General features: G+C 36.2%; 1 protein-coding gene across 16 annotated transcripts in view; it reads right to left on the bottom strand.

Moving 5' to 3' along the window:
• ADCYAP1R1 (ADCYAP receptor type I) overlaps window positions 1–19538 on the bottom strand; it is a 142968-nt gene that overhangs the window by 89946 nt on the left and 33484 nt on the right. For all 16 annotated transcript variants that reach the window (XM_027450328.3, XM_038174724.2, XM_027450327.3 and 13 more), the window contains one exon: window positions 19124–19293. In XM_027450328.3, the coding sequence (XP_027306129.1) occupies window positions 19124–19174 (51 nt within the window). In that variant the 5' untranslated portion in view covers window positions 19175–19293. The remainder of the gene's footprint in view (window positions 1–19123; window positions 19294–19538) is intronic.

Here is a 19538-nt window from a genome sequence, read left to right as displayed (position 1 = left end):
TTTGGAAAAAAAATACAAATACATAAAATGTGGGTATTGAAAGAGGTCCCAGAGTTATCCAAACTAATTTGGATCATCCTGTGGGCAAGCAGTAAGGAAGGGTCTGTTCAAGAAACCTGAGCTGTCTTTGACTACCTATAGTCATTCAAAAATACTTAAAGTTCTGGTCACTTTACTCATTATTGCTTTAAAACATATTTTCTCTCCACAAGTTAACTCATTGGAGCTAAAGAAGCGAGAAAAATCCTGTGTTCTTGAGAAACTCCGGGATCAGGCAAGGCACTTTGAAGTCATAATAAAGATGTGATAAAGAACAGGGCAATTCCTCTGGCAAAGACCTGATCAAATACAAGAAAGTACCATTTACTGGTCTTTATTCTTGTGGTTTTTCATATTCTGCCTGTAAAGTCCTGACCTTTTATTTGTAAAGTGATTGAGAATATTTCCACAACATTCAGGATGTGTCATATCAGACACAGTGATAAGGAGAAGGCTAAGTAGAGGTAGAGTCCAATTCACTTGTCTAAGCGTTTGTTCTAAAGTAATACGAGAGAGGAGTTTAATCTACTGGGTTTATAAGATCACTAGCTTCACGCTGAATTGCACTTGTTGCTAATAGTATTGTGACTTTCAGTTTTAAAAAGTTAGCTCAAAAAATGATATATTAATTTGCAAACATTACACAAAAACCTGACTTTGCAATGGAAACATCACCAGATTTAATCGTTACTCCTTAAAACCAATCAACCTACCAACCAACTAAATAAACAACACAAACAAAAAACAACAAAACAAGTCCAATAGTATAGTGCACGCTGCCAAAACAGGGCATTGATCTCTCTCAGACTGGCTTATATGAATTTAAGATATGTTTACCTTCTAACACTGACAGCTCCTGGAGAGATGTAGTTCTCACTGCAGATTAGAAAATAGCTGCAGCATAATCAACAGCTCCCTTCACTCAGTGGATACCTTCTGAAGTGGTAAGTCTGGACAAAAGATGTGTTATGCAACATGGGGAAAATGTGTTTTAGAGTTTACTCTAACCATCTTTATATCCTGGAAATGTGTTCAAAAACATTGTCTTTCAGCATGATGAGGCTTTATCAATATAGTCGACGTCTTCCACGGGAAAAGACATCTTGAGTTAAACCAAAGCATACCTTTATCTTATCTCTTGCTATCTAACAGCAAGCAATATCAATTTATGTTTCTTAAAACTTTGCACTGAAGGGAAAGAACCACTCATTGGAAAAGCATTTAAAAATCCTGGTAGAGAAAAAGTGCTTGAAGTGAAGCTAAAGGTTTGATAATCTTTTCTGATTGTTATTGTATTATGTAAACTGGATTTCTCTGACAGTTCCTAAGAATTTCCAAAGTTAAAAATTCTAAAAATGCATCTCCCAATAACACATGCTTGATGTCTTCTTCTTTCATTCCTCATAGGTCATCCTAGTCCTGAAAAGCTGACAGTCTCATGCCAACATTGAAATTCCCACTTATCTTCAAAAATGTTCAAGAGCAATGTTATTTAGTGTCCAAATCAGGCTCTAGCCCTTTCCAAATCTGACTGGGCCTTCAGGAAAGTTTCTCACCCCTCCTTGAGTTTTCAGTGCTGGGTGAAAGTGAGTGGAGACGCCTCTCTGCAGGCCATGAGTGGTGCAGGACTTGCAGAGATCATCACCAATCACTTCCAAGGACACTCTCCTAGTCATTGGCACAGCCTGCAACATGGCAGTCCTAAAACAGCAAAGCTGCTGGAAACAGAACAATCCAGTGTAGTTCCAAGCTTTAGCAAAGCATCCAGAAGTGCCTGTCTCAGCAAGCAGAAGCTCACTGAATGGGGGTTTCAGGCAAATAATGCATATGTAAATTGGTGGAATTCATGTTTAACAAAGGAGAATAAATGATGATAAATGATAAATATTTTTTCCTTGGGGTTCTGTGGTCAGTTTGCTTCAGTTGTGTGCCGTATTTTGTGCACATTCATCATGACAGTTCAGATTGATCAGGAAGAAGAAATGGCTGGAATGGAAGTTGGGGTATAGGATCTACCTTTCTTAATACATTGAGTCACTAACTGAGAAATTAGGAGTTATATTTACAGAAATCTGGGGTATAATGCTCAAATTCAGTTGAACATCTGCAATGGGGGAACTGAAAAAGATTCTCTGACCAGTCTGGGACACAATACGCTTCTCACCTGGGGAACTCCTGATCCAATGGGGTGAACATTAGGTAACAAAGACTTTGCTTGTCCAGCTCCTAGGTTTGCTCTGTTAACTTAGTCTTCCACAGCCTCATCCTGCGGAAACATCTGGTCTGTTTTAAAGTATGAAAAATTCCCACCTGAACTCTGAATAGAGAGAGGTCTACATTGCTTCCTTGTGATCCCTAAAATGTCCCTGACGATCATGCTGCAACTTGTTTGGAATAGCCTTTTCTGAGAGAAATAGCAATGGACAGAAAGGCTTTTTTCCCTTGTATATTACCTCTAGAGGATTTTTGAGAAAGGCACAGCTCTTTGTCACTCATCAGAGAGCACTGGTAATATAACACTGTTCCTTGTTTAAAGTAGTCCTGGAAGGGTGCATCGGGTATCAGAGCAATTGAAAAACAGAGTGTATAAAAGATAGTCTTAACCTTTTTCTTTGATCTACAGATTTAGTGTTTAATATAATTAAACATCACTAATATAACGGTCATTAATATACATTTGCGTTTATCTATGTATCCTTGTCTCTGGTGGCTGCAACTGTAATTTAACATACATGTTAACTATCTATGACACATGCATTTCAGATAGAATCATTGAATCACAGGATAATTCAGGTTGGAAGGGACCTCCAGAAATCTTCAGTTCAACTTCGTGCTCGAAACAGGGTCAGCAGTAGGGTCAGGACAGGTTTCTCTTTTTTTTTTTTTTTTTTTTTTTTTCCCAGCTAGGTCTTAGAAATTTGCAAGAATGTAAACCGCACAGCTTTTCTGTGCAACTTCTACCAATGCTCAACTGTCCTCAGAGTAAAAATATTTCTCTATATTCAGTCAGAACCTCCCTTGTTTCAATTTATGTCCAGTCCATAGTCTGTTGTCCTCATGACATGCACCATGACAAAGAATCTGGGTCCATCTTCTTGATGACCTCCTCACAGTTATTGTAAGGCTGCTACTAGGTTATCCCAAAAGCCTCTCCTTTCACCAGCTACACAAGGCTATTTTCCTCATCCTCTACTTATAGGCCATCTTGATGGCCTTGCTTCAGTTGCTTAACACCTTTTTTATATTAAGGAGCCTAAAACTGGACCTAACATGCTAGATGTGGTCTAACAAGTAAAGGGTGATAACCATGGCCCTAGATCTGCTGGCTGTTGTCTTATTAATAGAGCCCAGGACACTGTTGGCCTTAATCTGATTTCCTAGGATCATTGTAAAGTGTGAGGAGACAAAGGTATCAAGTAATTGAATGGGTTGTTACACTGAAAAATCTCTTGATGAGTTTCACTAAGTGAAGGCAGAGGGAATTTGTGCTAACGTAAGACTCCTCTCACTGAGGGGACACTGAGAACAGAGAACCTTTTAGGATTTCTGTATTTGTCATGCTGCCGGATGCCACATTCATTTACAAGGCAAGTTTTTGTTATTACTTGTTATTATTTGCCCATTTATACTTCATTACTTTTAAACAAAACCCCAAAGAGAAAAGATCTTAGACAGGAAATTTGTTTTGTGCAGGCTCCCAGCAAGTTCAATAGAAACCCCATCTGAGTCACACTTGGAACAGAAATGCATGATGAACAGCTACAGGAGGCTGCAGAAACACTTTCTCCACACACACACATATAGCCTACTCAGGGGAGAAAGCTTTAATTAATCCACTAATTAAATTAAAGCTATTTGCCCTCAACTATCACACGCATTCCTCCCTTTCAGTCCTCCCCACAGGCAGTTCCAGCAAGTGTGTCGTGCTACAGCTTTCAGTCTGATATTCCCCAAAGGGGCTCTGGGACTGGGGAGAATACTGAAGAACAGAGGCAAAGAGCTTTTTACAGCAGTGGTAATGGAAGTACTCAAGCTTGTTCTCAATTTCCCTCCTCCTTTCAGTACTAAGAGGCATTGGTTCAGATATTGTGCCAAAGTGAGGGGAAAAACCACCAACAAAAAACCCTCAGATCCCACATGGAATCAAAACCTTGTACAAAAGATCTCGTCTAGGCTAGCTTTTTCAACAAACCGTTCTTTCTCATTCCCGTGTCTGGAGAGTTTCACCACTACTGCACTGTAAAAACTCAAAGAGGGGAATAAAGTTTTTATTCATGAAGGAAGTGAAGAAACAGAGTGAATGGTGTGGCAGAGCATAGCACCTTGAGATGAGCCAACGTGGAGCTGAGTGGAGGGGATTAGAAAGGAAAAGAAATATTATAGGAAAACTTCCTAAGGATGATCAGTGAGACCGTACACAGAAGGAGAAGTACCACCAAAAACAAATTACCATTTTTAAGAGAATGACTTTGCTTAAGAGATGCTTAAAAACAGATGAGGAGGAAACATAAAGTTGGGGTTTTCGTTGTTCTTGGACTATTGGCACTGTGTAGGAGGAAAATATAGCAGTGACTACAAAGGTATTTCTGGCAGATCCATGGTTCACAAGCTGCATTGTTCCTCTGTTGTCCCAGCTTATGACTGTAAAGAGTGTGACGTACCTGTACTTTCCTATGTGTCAGTTACATTTACAGTCATTTGTCATTGATACAAATAAAAAACGTTGTATGAAATGTTGAGGTATTGAGGTGCAATTCAAGTAATCCAGTTCTGGAATAAGAAATGTTTTTGTTCTGCTTAAAGATGTCAATATGAAATAGTTCAGTATTTTGGAATCAAAGTTTTAAAAGGAGATGAAATTTACTCTGTGGGAAAAAAAAAAAAAAAAAGAAAAAAAAAAAGGGAGCGAGCGAGAGAGAGAGAGAGACTAGATATATGAGCATATTCATATATTCCTGCTGGAGGAAGATGACAAAAGACATTGAAACAATGCACATTGAGTATTCCACAGGATAGAAAATTCCAAAATTTGCCTGCATAACGTTATAACCATTATAATCCTTCAGCCTGGGTTTATACCACAGAGAATATGTGACTAATGCTACTTTTATTAGGTGATCTAATCTGTTGATTAGTCCTTAGGACTAGTGACAGGTGACTGTCCTTAGAATTGTCTGCCTAAATAATCAGTGCCTTAACTTCTTATTTAGGACTACATTGATACCATGCTATTGAGAAGTATCAGAAGAAGCTCCTCTCACAGCCAGTTAATGGTTTGGACACTCAGTGTTGGTCAATATTTGTCACTTAAGTTATCTAGGTAAAACATGTGGTACAGAAAGAGACTTGCAGCATCAATGCTTGTTTCTTGCTAATAACAAAAACGAGAGCCCAAAGTGACTTGCGAAGCTGTAGACATTGTACTGATGAATCACATCCCCATTCTACATCTCAGGAACTGTTATCTCTGCATTGTTTTTCCACCTCAAATAGGCCAGTAGAAGAATTGCACTCTCATTGGGTGTGTGATTTAATCATAGCTGATCACCAGTATTTAAATATCTGGCAATAGCTCTTTAATAATAACATTTAAATACAATTTTCAGAAAACATCATCTCTGGTGATATGCAGCTATATCATGACAGTTGCTAAGTTCTGGGTAGGTAAACCATTGCCAAAGGGGTGATCAACACAATTTCTTCCACTGACACAGCAGACGGTTCAGTACATCTGTGATTCATAGAAACTTAGCTGTATGAAAAATTTCTGTCTTGGGCATTTGTAAGCTTAAAAATGATACCTGTTTAAAGACACTCTAGGTATAGATAAATGGAAGCAGCTACATTACCTGTTGTGTAGTATGCATCTTAAATTAAAGTAGCCAACACCTGTAATACTGTAATACTTTACAATGGGAAAATAAGCCTTTGTCTTTAACCTCATTGGTTGTAACATGCAGCTTTGAAATTGGCTCATGCTTTATGATCTGAATGCAGTTTAAATGTGTCCTGCTCAAGAACATGCAGTGACCAGGTGATTGAGTGCAATATTGGACTTCAATTGCCCATTTCTGATATTACAAAGGAAAGATAAAAGTGCATTTCTGTCATATACACCATAAAAGAGAAATGCATGCTCATACTGAGTATCAGCAGGGGCCCATGTGTTAGCCACAATAAAAACATTACAGACAAACAGAAGTAATTGGAGTTTGATCTGTACTGGCAAAAATAAAAATCCACAGAATTCTTTTCTTTAAATTCAAGAGTTGAACTTTAAAGCATATTAGATTAGGTTCATTGTGATGTGTAGTGGGATTTTCTTGTTACACACTATAAAAATTCAGACTCACCAAACTAAATGAAAACAGATAAGTTGCACACAGACTGCACAGGAGGCAATCGTGTGGACAGGAGATAGGCAGGACCCAGCCCCTGCTCTTCTAGCTTGTCTCTAGGTATAAAATTCACCCAGAAATGCATTTATCATATATGTTTTGCTCATGAGGTATTCTTAGAACATCTTACTGGTAACTACACTATTCTACATGAGCTGAACGTCAGTCATGATTTCAAGAAATTCTGAAATATGATGTGTTACAAAATAAAACTGCATATGTTACTCGAAAACAAATCTACTACTACTACTACTAATAAGAAGAAACAACAAACACAAAGAGGCAGACTACATACCCAGCCTCAAATTCCTATTGTATTTGCCACTGCAGGTAATGATTTGATTTAAGGAAGGACAATACAATTACAGAGGTGGTCTTCTTCTAAGAACAGATCTCCCCCTTAAAGGGTGACTGTGTTCCAAAGAAACCTGCAGGATTTGGATCCATTTCAGACCCTGACAGCTAAGCCACAGGTCTCACTTTCAGTCTTGTCATGACCCAGATTCTGCTCCAGCATTTTCTGCTCTGCTGCTATATAGAAATTTGCACAGATAGGTGATAACTTCCTGAATAAGGACAGATTCCAAATGCATTTTACTATCATGTAGTAAATGATAGTACATCCCGTACATCATGGTACATCCCCCTTATTGTGCTCAGCCCCCCAAAAATGCAGCAGGCATCTGAAGTGTTAAGCTAGCCAGCCTAGCTGGCAGGTACAAGGGCATTCTTGCTGCAGAACACGGTGGCACAGGGGATCTCTCCAAGGATAACAGATGCTTCAGCTGTGCTGTTTGCAGCTGACTGCAGTGCGCAGACGTTTAGGACTCAGAATCTTTTGCATATTTAAACAAGAGACAAATTTTCAGTGTCAACAAAAATAAAAATAAAAAGAGAAAAAAGCAAAAATAAAAATGAACAAGGAAACTTTGAAGTCCAAACATACAGGGTTACTACTTTACAGTGAAGAAAATAAATGCTGGCCAATCATTTAAAGTTTTTCTTCTGCATGGAAGAGTCCCTATATTGGCATTCTTGAGAAAGAGGGAAGGGTTTTGCTGGGATATTTATGTGTGCCAGATTTAATAGGGTTCCCGAAGAGATCCTAACTTTATATGTTTGGCCTCAAAAATGCTGGATGCTGCTTCATCAGTGGTAATGACCACATTATAGACTCAGTGAAACCTGGTTCTGACATTTTTGGCCATTCTAGATTCCAAAAGTCTTCATGTAGTACACATCCCAACACTACAAGCAAATTTTGCCTCTGTAGTTAATAGGGGAAGCTGGTGAGAGCCAACATGTAGCACAATCCTAGGAAAGATACCAGAATTTCTCAGATATTAACCTTACCAGCTTCATTTTCAGCTTTCTGCTCATATGCATTCCTCCCAAGAAGTTCACTTCTGATATTGTATTTCCAATTACAGAGAGAAAAATCAGTTTCACAGAGTATATTACTTTTACAGACATATATGTGCAGGAGAATAATGATGAGTGAAGCATTTACTCTAAGGTAAATGGTCTAAATTTTCATAACCTCACTTATTTCTGAACTGAAGTATGACTTATATGAAAAAGAGATATACATCTGAAGCCCTAGGAATGGAAAAATTAAATTGCAGTAATGTTTTGATTTGGTTCAATTTGTTATTAATAAAAAAGTGTCATTTTCTATGGAGATGGGTAGGGTTAGAAATAGGGGGAAGCTATTTCAGACTGCTTTGGTTTTCTTAATATCAGAAGAAAGCATTGATACATATAAATAATGTATACCTAATACATACTGAACGGAGAAAGTGAGAGATGAAATTCCTCTCCCATGAGAGCAAACTGGGTTTACACTTAAGTTAAAAAAAGACTTGAAAGCAAAGTTGTGCTGTCCCTCATGGGTTATTCTGTGTGACTCCAATATATGTTTACTTCCATTTATTTGACCCTCAAGATTACCATGTTCAGATGTTCTACATTAATCCTTTGACAACAGATACATATATTTCACATTTTCAAATATGAAAAAATAAAAGTCTCTAGACTAATGTTATTTATGCACATCCCTGTCACTTTCCCTTCATTTTTGTTACATCATTTTAAACTCAGTATTTAATTCTTTTTCCTTCTCCTACTTTTTTTTTTTTTTTCTGTTTCTATTTTTCTTTTTCTTTCCCAAAGCCATGAACATAGTTGAATAGTAAGTGTCATCCACAAGGTGTTATTCTGGATTTGATTAACAAAGATACAGGGAAAAAACAAAAAACAAAACAAAAAAAAAAAACAACAGAATTTTCATTTTTGTGTCCTGTAATTAAATATCTGCAGAATTAATGATTTAACCAATAGGTAACAGTGAGAAAACCAAAGCAAAATCAACCTTATCTTTTCTGGTCTCTATCTATTCCTCTAACCCAGAGGGAAAAAAAAAAAAAAGTAGTCTCTGAAAGGAAAAAATACATCTGGTATACACAACTGAAAAAATATAATAAATAAACTTGCATGAGGTGTAAAAGGAATAAGTATGTCAATGTGAAGATGAAACCATGCATCAGATGAAGATTTATGTGGGACTTCATATCAGCATTGGAAAACTCAGGAGGCACTTTCTTCACAGTGTCCTGTCCCGCCCCTTCTATGATTTTCCAGAGCACCCAGGTGTGCCCTCTACTTCTGTCATGTACTATCAGTACATATCCATGGATTTTAAGGGTGCAAATACAATGTATTTGCATGTGCAAAAGTACGATGCACAAAGACATCTGAAACAAAAGGCAGAAAAAGAGCATCAGTTCTGGATCATAAGTTCATTAAAACAAGCTATATTATGAAATGATATTGTGTTTCACTTAGATACAAATGGGGGTTTTGCTTATGGTTCAAGCTGCAAAATAAAACAAATACAGAAGCCAACATTTTTGTTTTTTTTTTTTTTCCAGGTTAGCTGAACATATAGACCCCAGCGTGTCTGAAAGCTATGTCTAGAGCTCCTCAGCCATGGACTTACATCATGATCTCCAGGAGGCAAACTCACACTTTTTTCTTATAGTGTTTAGATTAAGATTAACAAAACCTCTTGTAGCTCATACATCTGTCTTTGCATCACTCCTCTAACACTTGAACACGTTAGCCATACATGAAGAAGGCAGAGCAGTGCAGCTGGTGTTATTTGGCAAAGAAAGAACTGAGGAACAAGAAGCTGCAGCATTTCTCAAATTAAACACTAATCTGGGGTGTGACGAACATTTGATCTTCTAGCTCTCATGTTTTATGTTACTATCTAATATCAGGGATCAAATTATACCTGAATTAGCTTTAAGATTTTATTTGATAACCAAGCTGATGAGTTTTGTGAGCAATAGCACAAAGCTTTAGTCATTGATCATGTGGATTAGTATCTCCCAGATGAGCTCCAGGTCGGATACTGTATTTTCTAATGAGGTTTGAGCTTTTGCTGAAGTTCATTTTTCTGCGGGGAATTAACAAAATCTCTGTCTTTACTCAAGCATTCTCATGAAAGTTTTAGAAAATTAATTCATCTGAGAATGCAGCCCTTCTGTCAAAGTTAGTTGAAATCACCCAGAACATTCAGAATTTGGAGATAGATAGATGACCTGGAGGAATGGAAAAATAAATACATATGCATGGATGGGATCACATAAGTCTTCCTTCCTTGGGATATTAAAAGCCCATCGCTGTTTTACAGCCCATTCTCACTTCTGTTTCCTGTCCTGCAGTAGTAGACAAGTGAGTGTCTACAGGTACTGGATGCCCCATCCCTGGAAGTGTTCAAGGCCAGGCTGAATGGGTCTTGGAGCAACCTGGTCTCATGGAGGTGTCCCTGCCCATGGGTTGGAATTAGGTGGTGTTTAAGGTCCCTTCCAAAGCAAACCATTCTGTGATTTTATGATTCTATGACATGTCTAGTTACAGGGTGAATGATGAGTTCACTACTTTTAATACCAAAATTACTAGACTGAAGACATGCAGAAAATGTGTGTCTTTAAATGAGCTTGCAGTTTGTTTAGTGGGTGTGCCTGCTGTCAGTTCAGGCATAGCAGGCAACACATGATGGGCAAAAAGGTTTTGATTTTACACATGTATGTAGCTGGAAGAGATACTAAAATGGACTAATTTAGCTTATAATTGTGTGGGAATTTAACTTGTTTTGTAGTGCAAAAATAACGTGTGTTTTTTTTTTGTTTTTTTGTTTGTTTTTTTTTTACATTTTTAAGTAATGGAGTAAATTATCATAAATCCGGCTAACAGAAATAACATAACTAAAAACAGCTCAGCCAGAGGGCAGCAAATAATAAATAAATAAAAAGTCGGCTTAATATTTCTGAGGAAGTAAGCATAAACTTATACCTTTGAGCTTCAATGTATTTCTATGCTTACCTAGTAATGCATTTTACATTATCATTTATCTAGCAAGCGTTTCACAAACACTAAAGCCAAAATAAAGATCTGATTAGTTTTAAGCCCAAATATGTAACATGCTTAGATGTTGCTGTTAAGTAATGAAAACAAACAAACAAACAAATAAATAAGTCTGTATTTCCCCTTCCCAAACCTCCAAATACAAGTAGTTCACATTATAGTGTTTTTTTGTTTGTTTGTTTGTTTGTTTGTTTGTTTGTTTTTCCCCAGGGGGCTTCAAACATCAAATCAGCAGTCTGCATTTAGCTTAAATAACTTCCATATAACATATTTTGGCCACAGATGCTGAATGAGACAGAAATTGTAGGACCAAAAGCGTTTTAAAAGAGCACACAGAAGCAAAAGTATTTTCTTTTTCTGTATAAAGCTCTAGAGAATTAATAAGAATTTTGCACTCCTAAAACAGCATACAGAGCAATATTTGACATAAGAGGACATTGCATGAATATGTTATCAGGAAGGCCAGAAGCAGTAAAAAAACTACCACTTTGCATCTTCAACAGAACTTTTCACCAGTCCGGAATAAGTGTACATCTATAAAGTATGCTTGTGCAGGGTGTGTACTGACTGCATACAAAGGCTGATAAACTATTAAAGTTGCCAACAGACACAAGCGTGATCTGGCTGAAAGGCATTTATTGAGAGTATTTTCCCTTAGGAAATATGTTGATGAAGTCTATAGTCTAAACTGTATCAATAGCAAAGTTGTCATTTGTTCATTTTTAGAAAGGGGGAGAACTGTTATAAAGTGCTCGCTTTCCATGTTTTAAGTGTCTTGTTTGAATAGAATATTTATTTAGAAATTTTATTTTCTTAAAAAAAAAAAAAAAAGTGGTTGAAATTGTGAAGAAAAATGTTTTAATCCTTACTGGAAAGAAAAATATCCAAATGCTACAAAATAATTCTAAATTGCATTATGTAGGGAAAATATATTTCCTGTTCTCTTAAAAATTGATTTCCTTTCATTGCTTGAAAGATCATGAAGTATTTAATGGTATGGATTATTAATTCGCTTATATATATATATATATATATATACATATATATATATATATATATATAATTTTTTTTTCTAGAGACACTGTGATTCTTTGGCGTCTGTCCTCATCCATACAAGAAAACACATTCAATAGTTGATTTTAAAAACGTATTCCAGGAAACATAATAAACAGCATTTGTGATAACCTGACAAGCCATTTTATGAAAACGAGTCCCAAGATATTGATAATGCAAGACAATCAATTGCACAAGAGTGACTTAGTCATTCATTCAACGTTCACATGATGTCCATAAAAGGTAACATACTACTCAATAAAGATGAGTTTTCTAAGAGCTAAAGAAACCAAAGTCTAGTCTAAGCTATTTTTTAATTACTCTGCAGCAAAGAGAGCACTACACAGGTTTATGATGGGTCATACAAATGTCTGGAGGTGCTCATCTCTTGTTATTGACTACAGAATGATTGTTAGTAGATTCTCATATAGATAAATATCTTAAAGTAGACATCCAGATTTTAGAAGGCTAAATATTGTCCTAAGTGCACTTGCTGACATCAGTTAGGTACAAACCTCAGCACTAACAGGAACAGAAATATACGTAGACAGTTCCCATTCATTAGGATGGTGATACTTCTCTTTTGGACACAACTATTATTATACAGCACATAATAAATATATCTCTGAGATATCACTGAGATCGCCATGTTTTAGTGCAGAAGGGGACCCATACCTCACCAATCCTCTCTTCCAAGAGATTTCCACATGGGAAAAAAGCAAATCTGACTGAAACCCTGTTTTCTTTTCAGGAACATGAACACAAGGAAGCCTGGAGTGAGCTATTCACCCCTTGCCCAGAAATACAAAGAGAGTTTTGTTGAGTTGGGTTCTGTGCCCTTGGGGACTACAATGACAGCAACACTTGGGCTTTATGGTTGGCAGTGTTTTTTAATAGGCCTCATAGTCGTTGATTAAATAGCTGTGTCTCTGTTGGCTTGAAAAAGAAGCCCTGGAAGCAGCCTTAAGCGCAGTACACTCTGACTCGCATCTCCTTCCTGTCCCTATGGCTATTTCAGAAGCAACCAGTGATCTGGAGGGCCTTGTGATGTGTAATCCTGGGGCAAGCACTGCTCATGTATGCTCCCCCAGGCAGGCTTAAGGCATAACTACTTGATCCTCAAGAAGGCCCAGATTCTTGCTGAAGGAGGTGAATTAACTTTAAGAAGCAGTGGAGTGTTTACTTTGCAGATTGGGAAGCAAAAGTAAAGAATAGCTATTTATTACAAATGATGGTGAGAGGGACCAGGGGACATACAGAAGACCAGACCTCTAACATTTTTTTTATTATTATTACTTTTTGTTCATTTCCTCTCATCCTGCTCTTTTGTTTCCATTTCCCCTTTCTCTTTAATGCAGCTTTGGTTCTGCATCACAGCTGTCTATTCAAGCTGCCTCTAAGGTAAATTTTAAGCTGCTGACTCCACAAACTTTAGGAAGAGGAGGCCAGCAGCTGACTTGCTAGAGACTTGAATAATATACCTCCAGGTATTGGATATAAATAGCTAAGAAACATAAAAAAATCACTGATTTTGATTTATTATTATTATTATTATTATTTTTAAACAGGCTCATTTTCCAAGACATCTTTTTTTATTTCCTAATTTGGTATTTGACTGCTCATCCAATACTCCTCCAAGCTCATGAATTCAAAACCAGCAGGCAAAAGAATCATATTAATGTCCTTAAATCAGTGTTGTCATCATATTATTTGCCTGTCACAAAAATTATTACTATTACCAGAGGGCAAAAAAGTGAAGGCATTAATGTAGGACAACCATTTTCTGCTTCATAATCCTTTCATTTCTAAGACCTAGATATAGGCCTTGCATTTCTAAGACCTAGATATCTTGCCTACCTAAATAAGGAAAATTACACACATAAGCCTGTGTTTGTGCGTAGTGTTATGAACCAGAGGGTGATGGAATAAGCATTTTTCTAGAATTTCTTTTTTTTTTTTGTTTGTTTGATTTTCATGTTTTGTGCAAATATGTTTAATAAGCTTTAAAATATTTTAATCAAGTGTGTCTTTCTTCCACAACTAACACCTGCATTCCCCAAGGTGCGATGGCAAGTCCTGGTGTACTAATCACAGCACCAACATAAAATGGAGGCCTCACACCAGCCTCTGGTGTCCTAGGGGTGACAACACACTAGGAGTTTCCCAGAGAAACAAAGGGATTTACAGAGTTCTCAGGAGGAATCAGTCACCCTTTAGAAGTACTCATGCCCCCTTGCTGGCAAGGCAAGGAACATCTGGGACCTGGGATAAATTTTTTTGTTTCCTAACAAGGTTCTTTAAGCTGTGTGGTGTCCAAGGCATTATTATTTTGCAGCATGGAATCCCTTAGATGCTCTCTGTGACAGACTTTCTGAAAGCTTGTTTTGAAACACCCCTACCCAATATTACAAATCCTGACTCTTCTTCTTTTTTTAAAAATAAATCACAGGCTTTTAAGAGGTCTTTATATTCTGCTGATTCCCCCCAGCACCATCTTGTGATGAGAAGAAAAAACATAGCATCAGTAACACCTTGGCTGGCCTAGGTATTTCTCCTCTGGAGGACATTCCCAGCATGTCCCTAGCCATTGTACAGGAGCTGCTGTGGTATTGCAAGTAACAGAGAAGTCCCATGCATCTGTGCATTGTGTTAGAGACACAATCCTACAGAAAGCTTGACATTTCATGATCTGTAAGCTCATGAGCTCTTACAAATCATAAGGCCAATAAACTGATCAAAAGCTGGCTTATTAAATCCTACATGGAAAAACAGGTTCCTTAAAGAGCAGACACCAACACAAGCATACACGTTGCTGTCCCTAGTGAGAGGGGACATCATTTCAGCTATGGATGCTCAAGCAAACATAGCAGAGACAAAGAGAAAGTAGTGGAATAGTGTATCTGAATATACTGCTTCCCATATTAAAAAAATAAAAAATAAAATGAAATGTAGATGATTCTGTTTGACTGTAGCTAACCACTGGAAATGACAGCTACAGATTAATAATTATAGTTCTCTTCTCTGTGGATTAAACAAAGAATAGAGGTCTTCTAAACCCTTAGAAGATGTTACCTCTCCAGTAAACAGGATCTAAGGAAAAAGACCTAGTTTCTCTCATCCTCTCTTAATGAATGGAGACTTGAAAACAATCACTTTGAGGTCTGGTTCTCTGATCTGTGAGATGCTGCCTACACGTCTGTATTTATACATCTGACCCTCATACTGAGATTGCACTTCAATGTTGGTATACAAGAGACATCACTTAACACCTTTCTTTTTCATCTCTGCATTTATTATTATTATTTTTAGAGGAAGTCCATGAACATGTTTGCCAAATAATGAAACACTACAAGAAATATCTTTTCACTTCAAACATTTAAGCTTAGCAATATTAAAAACGCATCCACAAGAATTTCCAAGTATTAGGTGAAAAATGAAAGAATTATTACAGACAGTTAGAACACCTGCATTGCAGTTACATTTAAAATTCAGTTCATATACTAAGCCAACTTTGTGAGTCATGAATTTCATTGTTTCTCAAGTACATTTGGAGCCAGACAAAGAAACCATGGTTTCTTTGGATCCTATGGATCCTATGTTTTCACTAATTTTATGGTGAATTTTGTTAACATTTCCAATTAAAAATTAAAACCCCAAAAGCAACAGCCTAGTGCTATCACAAATGAATTGAAAAAATAAAAATAAAAATAAGTGGGATGAAGAAAACTGATGTATAAATGAAAAGATAAGATGTTTGGACTAAACTGAAAATTATGAGAGTGACTGAAAATAAGCAGTCTGGCTTTAAATAATAATAATAATAATAATAATAATAATAATAATAATAATAATAATAATAATAATAATAATAATAATAATAAAAGGTTAAAATATCAATATAGACATTTAGTTTGAAAAACATTTCAAATAGAAAAAAAAATAAAATTTCAAGAATTACTCTCAAACATTTTCCTTTACAGGTCTAACATGTATCTTTCTTCTAGATCCTGCCTCAAGTACAAGAAGATTAATAAGAATATGGAATACCTTTGAGACAGGCAAATACAAAATAACTTGTTAAACACATGAAAATTTAATCAATCTAGTCTATGATAATTAGAATTGGCTTAACATGCCCACATCTAAATTATAAGTAGCGTATTATTTTCTTTTTTTTCTGGTCCGAGCCTAGAATTGAAGGCACCTAGAACTTTCCATTAATACATTTTGTCCTCTTTTTGCCCTTTTTTGACCTGTTTGTGATTGTAGACCATAGTCTGTGTGGTTTGGTTACCTGTGAATAAAATAGGACTATCTGTTGATGTAACAAAAACATGCACACCCAAGCAGGTGTATAGATTCAAGATTCAGGAGCTAATGCTAATGAGGGATGGAGATGTGCCTTGAAATTGGGAACTATACCACTGCTGAAAACAATAACCCTTCTTCAACGTAAACAGATATTTCTTGAATGGTACAAGATGTATTTAGAGAGCAGCAAGGTAAAACAAGACTTTTTAAGGAACCTTTTGGAGGACAGGATGACATTCAAATTTACTCTAATTTTTTAAAATGTCACATCCACTCAATCGATAAAAAATCTGGAAATCTGTATGACAGAATAGTATTAATTTGAGGACATCAGCACAGCATATAAGGGATGATTCAAAGAGAAAGTGAGTCCCAACAGAGGGAAAATGTTACCACAAGCATTATAAAAATTCTCAGCAAGGGAAGAACCATAAATAACATTCAGCATTCCTGAGTTCTAGTCTGTGAAAATGAAGGTTATGGAGGTAATAAAGAATGAATAGAATACACAAATTATGGTATAATCTCTGTCACGGGCATAAGTCTCTTCACTGACCAAAGAAATGTGTGTGCATATTCACAGGTTCATGCACGTAAAATCACCAATTTTACTACCTGGATTCTTGCAGGAGTCTATGATTAAAACTTGCATTCAGAAATAAGCTCATAAACATTGCAGAAACCACACAGAAAAAAGCATATTTGTTCTTATTAACTCTGGTTTGCTTCATAGTATTTCATTAGAGAGCTGTTCTTTCCAAAAGCAGGAGCAGATCACTGATTATCCAGCTCAGTGATCACAGTTATGTCCTGAAATGCTAAGAATTGGAAACTTTCTGTCCTTTTACACTTGCCAGGAAGGTCATCCATCTAAAAGCTCAAGAGATATATTCAGTCACAGTTATTTTCCTTAATTAAAAATTGTTCACTTCTAAATAAGTAGATACCTTTTGGATGTCTCAAGCTGAACACCAAAAATCTTGAAATGTGGAAGATCACTGGTCATTAAAAAAATTCCATTTGACTTTCACTTCACATGATCACATAACTAATTTTATTACAATTTGAAAAATGTTCTTTCTTACCCAGGAATTCAGCAGCTCTACCAATCTGCCTTCCAGTTTCACCTGATGTAGGATACAACTCACTGTCACTTAAGATGAGAAAACATTGAGGTTGACCTGGGCTTAATTGTATGATGGGAACTCCTAAGAGACTGAGACATGTCATTTGCTGTTTCTGGGTCTCAAACTAGATACATCAAGGTGAGGTTATGTAATCTAATCTATGCACAAAACCACAGCACCTGAATTTGAGCTAACCTCCATTTATAGTGGATAGATACACGCACCTCTGGAAGACAGTAATGTCATGCTAAAATAATCATATGAAATAGGTTAACTGGTGGGTTTTTCCTTCCCCATTACCTTAGAGGAAGTCTAGTGTAACTATTTCAGAGACAAAACACAAAAATTAAACATACTCACTTGTTTGTAAGTAATACTTTCTATCTGAATAGGAATAGTCAGAAGCATCATTTACCAGAAAAAAATATCAAAAATCAGATATTTATATGGTGAGGGGTTAAATTATTTGAATGAACATTCCCATTCTAAAGAATCTAGTTGAACATTGTTGTATTTTAGATATGCAATTAATTACAGTGGTTTCTGAATAAGACCTTAGAGGAAAAAATACATATTTATGTGTGCCAAAAAAAGGTGAATACTGTATGCTGACCATTATGCATTGAAGATGACAAGTTACACAATCAGTACAAATAAGCAAGAAACTGTAAAAACTGGTAAAATATATAGTTTACAGTGACAGTTCTAGTCAAATCAAAACCATATTAACAATTTCTTCTTTAAAAATAAAACCAAACTATATTTCAAGAGTGTTTTAAAATGTCTGTCTGTTAGAGAATATTAAGCAATTGTAAAGTACTTGTATGGAAGTTATAGAAAGCTATTAATATGAAAGATAGATAATTTAAATACCAGTGCTATTTCTCTGGTATCCTTTTGTGCAGTGCTTCCTGAGACATGATGAAAGGCACAGTTATGATCAATGATCTAGCTAAGAGCTGAGCTGAAATGCAAGATGAATTTATTATGGTGGTTGTATAGTGTTGCTTACAGTTTCAAAGTGGAAAAAAAAAAAAAAAAAAAAAAAAAAAAAAGCTTTATTCAATGTTCTTACAGCTTTTATGTGAGACTAGATAGAGCCACAATGCAAATGGGGACAACAAGCAAGAATAGACTTACATGACAAATCCCCAAAAATGTGTTAAGACTGAGTGATTCAAGGGATAGTACATTATTTGGTAAGTGAAGGATTATGATGCGAATAAATCCAAGTACTATTCATAAAAATCCCAAGTTCTTCATAAAAGTGACTAAAGAGTTTGAAAGCCTATATCTTTAATGGCCTTCCTGTATAGTTTCTGAAAAATGACCCTCTGAAAATTGAGGCAACCAAAAGCACTGGCTGAAATACCTGGAGGCTTAGGCTTCATAGGACTGATGGAAACCTCTAATTTTATCGCTTTTGCCTGGAAAAATTAATCTTGAGCGGATTGGAAATAGGCATCCCACTATTTATTTATGTTGTTTTATTATTGCTTTAATTTTATTGTTATTTTTAATCTCAGACACTAGCAGTGAAAAAATCCCTTCAAAGAACTGACTTGCCCTTGTGCAGGATGAGCAGTGGTCCCAATTCTATTACAACTACAAAGGAAGTTGGAAAAGGCTTAAAATAACTTACAGGTCCACACAGAAAAAGACAGAATGAATGTTAACAGTAGAACGTTAATGCTTATCAAGTGCTAGACTTGGGAACACGTATTTAAATAATAACATCTTATTTACAAGGACAATTATCCTTACCATGGGAAGCAATACGAGAGTGAAGAAGCAGGTCTTCCAGTTGATGGCCATCTTGTCTCTCAATTTTGATCTTTATTCAAGATTTTCTTTTTTTAACACTGTTACTGGGGATGAAGCACACACTCTCTGCAGATGTTATTGTCAATGTCTTCACATCAAGGCTCAAATTTCTGCAGTGAAAGAAGAAAATGATTATAAATATGTAAAACATGGTGGAGAATGAGAAAGAAATGGACAGAAAACAGCACAACAATTGAACTGTCAGTTGCATATATTAGAAGTCAATCATACTTATGGATTGCAGCTACTATAGACCTTCTTGGACAATAAATATAAGGCCAGAGGATATGGCTTTAAGATCAGTCACTTGCATCATAAAAAGTACTGAAACAGACTCTAACAACAAAGGCCTCAA

Source organism: Anas platyrhynchos, chromosome 2, assembly GCF_047663525.1.
Source record: "Anas platyrhynchos isolate ZD024472 breed Pekin duck chromosome 2, IASCAAS_PekinDuck_T2T, whole genome shotgun sequence".
NCBI classification, from domain to species: Eukaryota; Metazoa; Chordata; class Aves; order Anseriformes; family Anatidae; genus Anas; species Anas platyrhynchos.
This window is presented reverse-complemented; position numbering and strand designations above follow the sequence as displayed.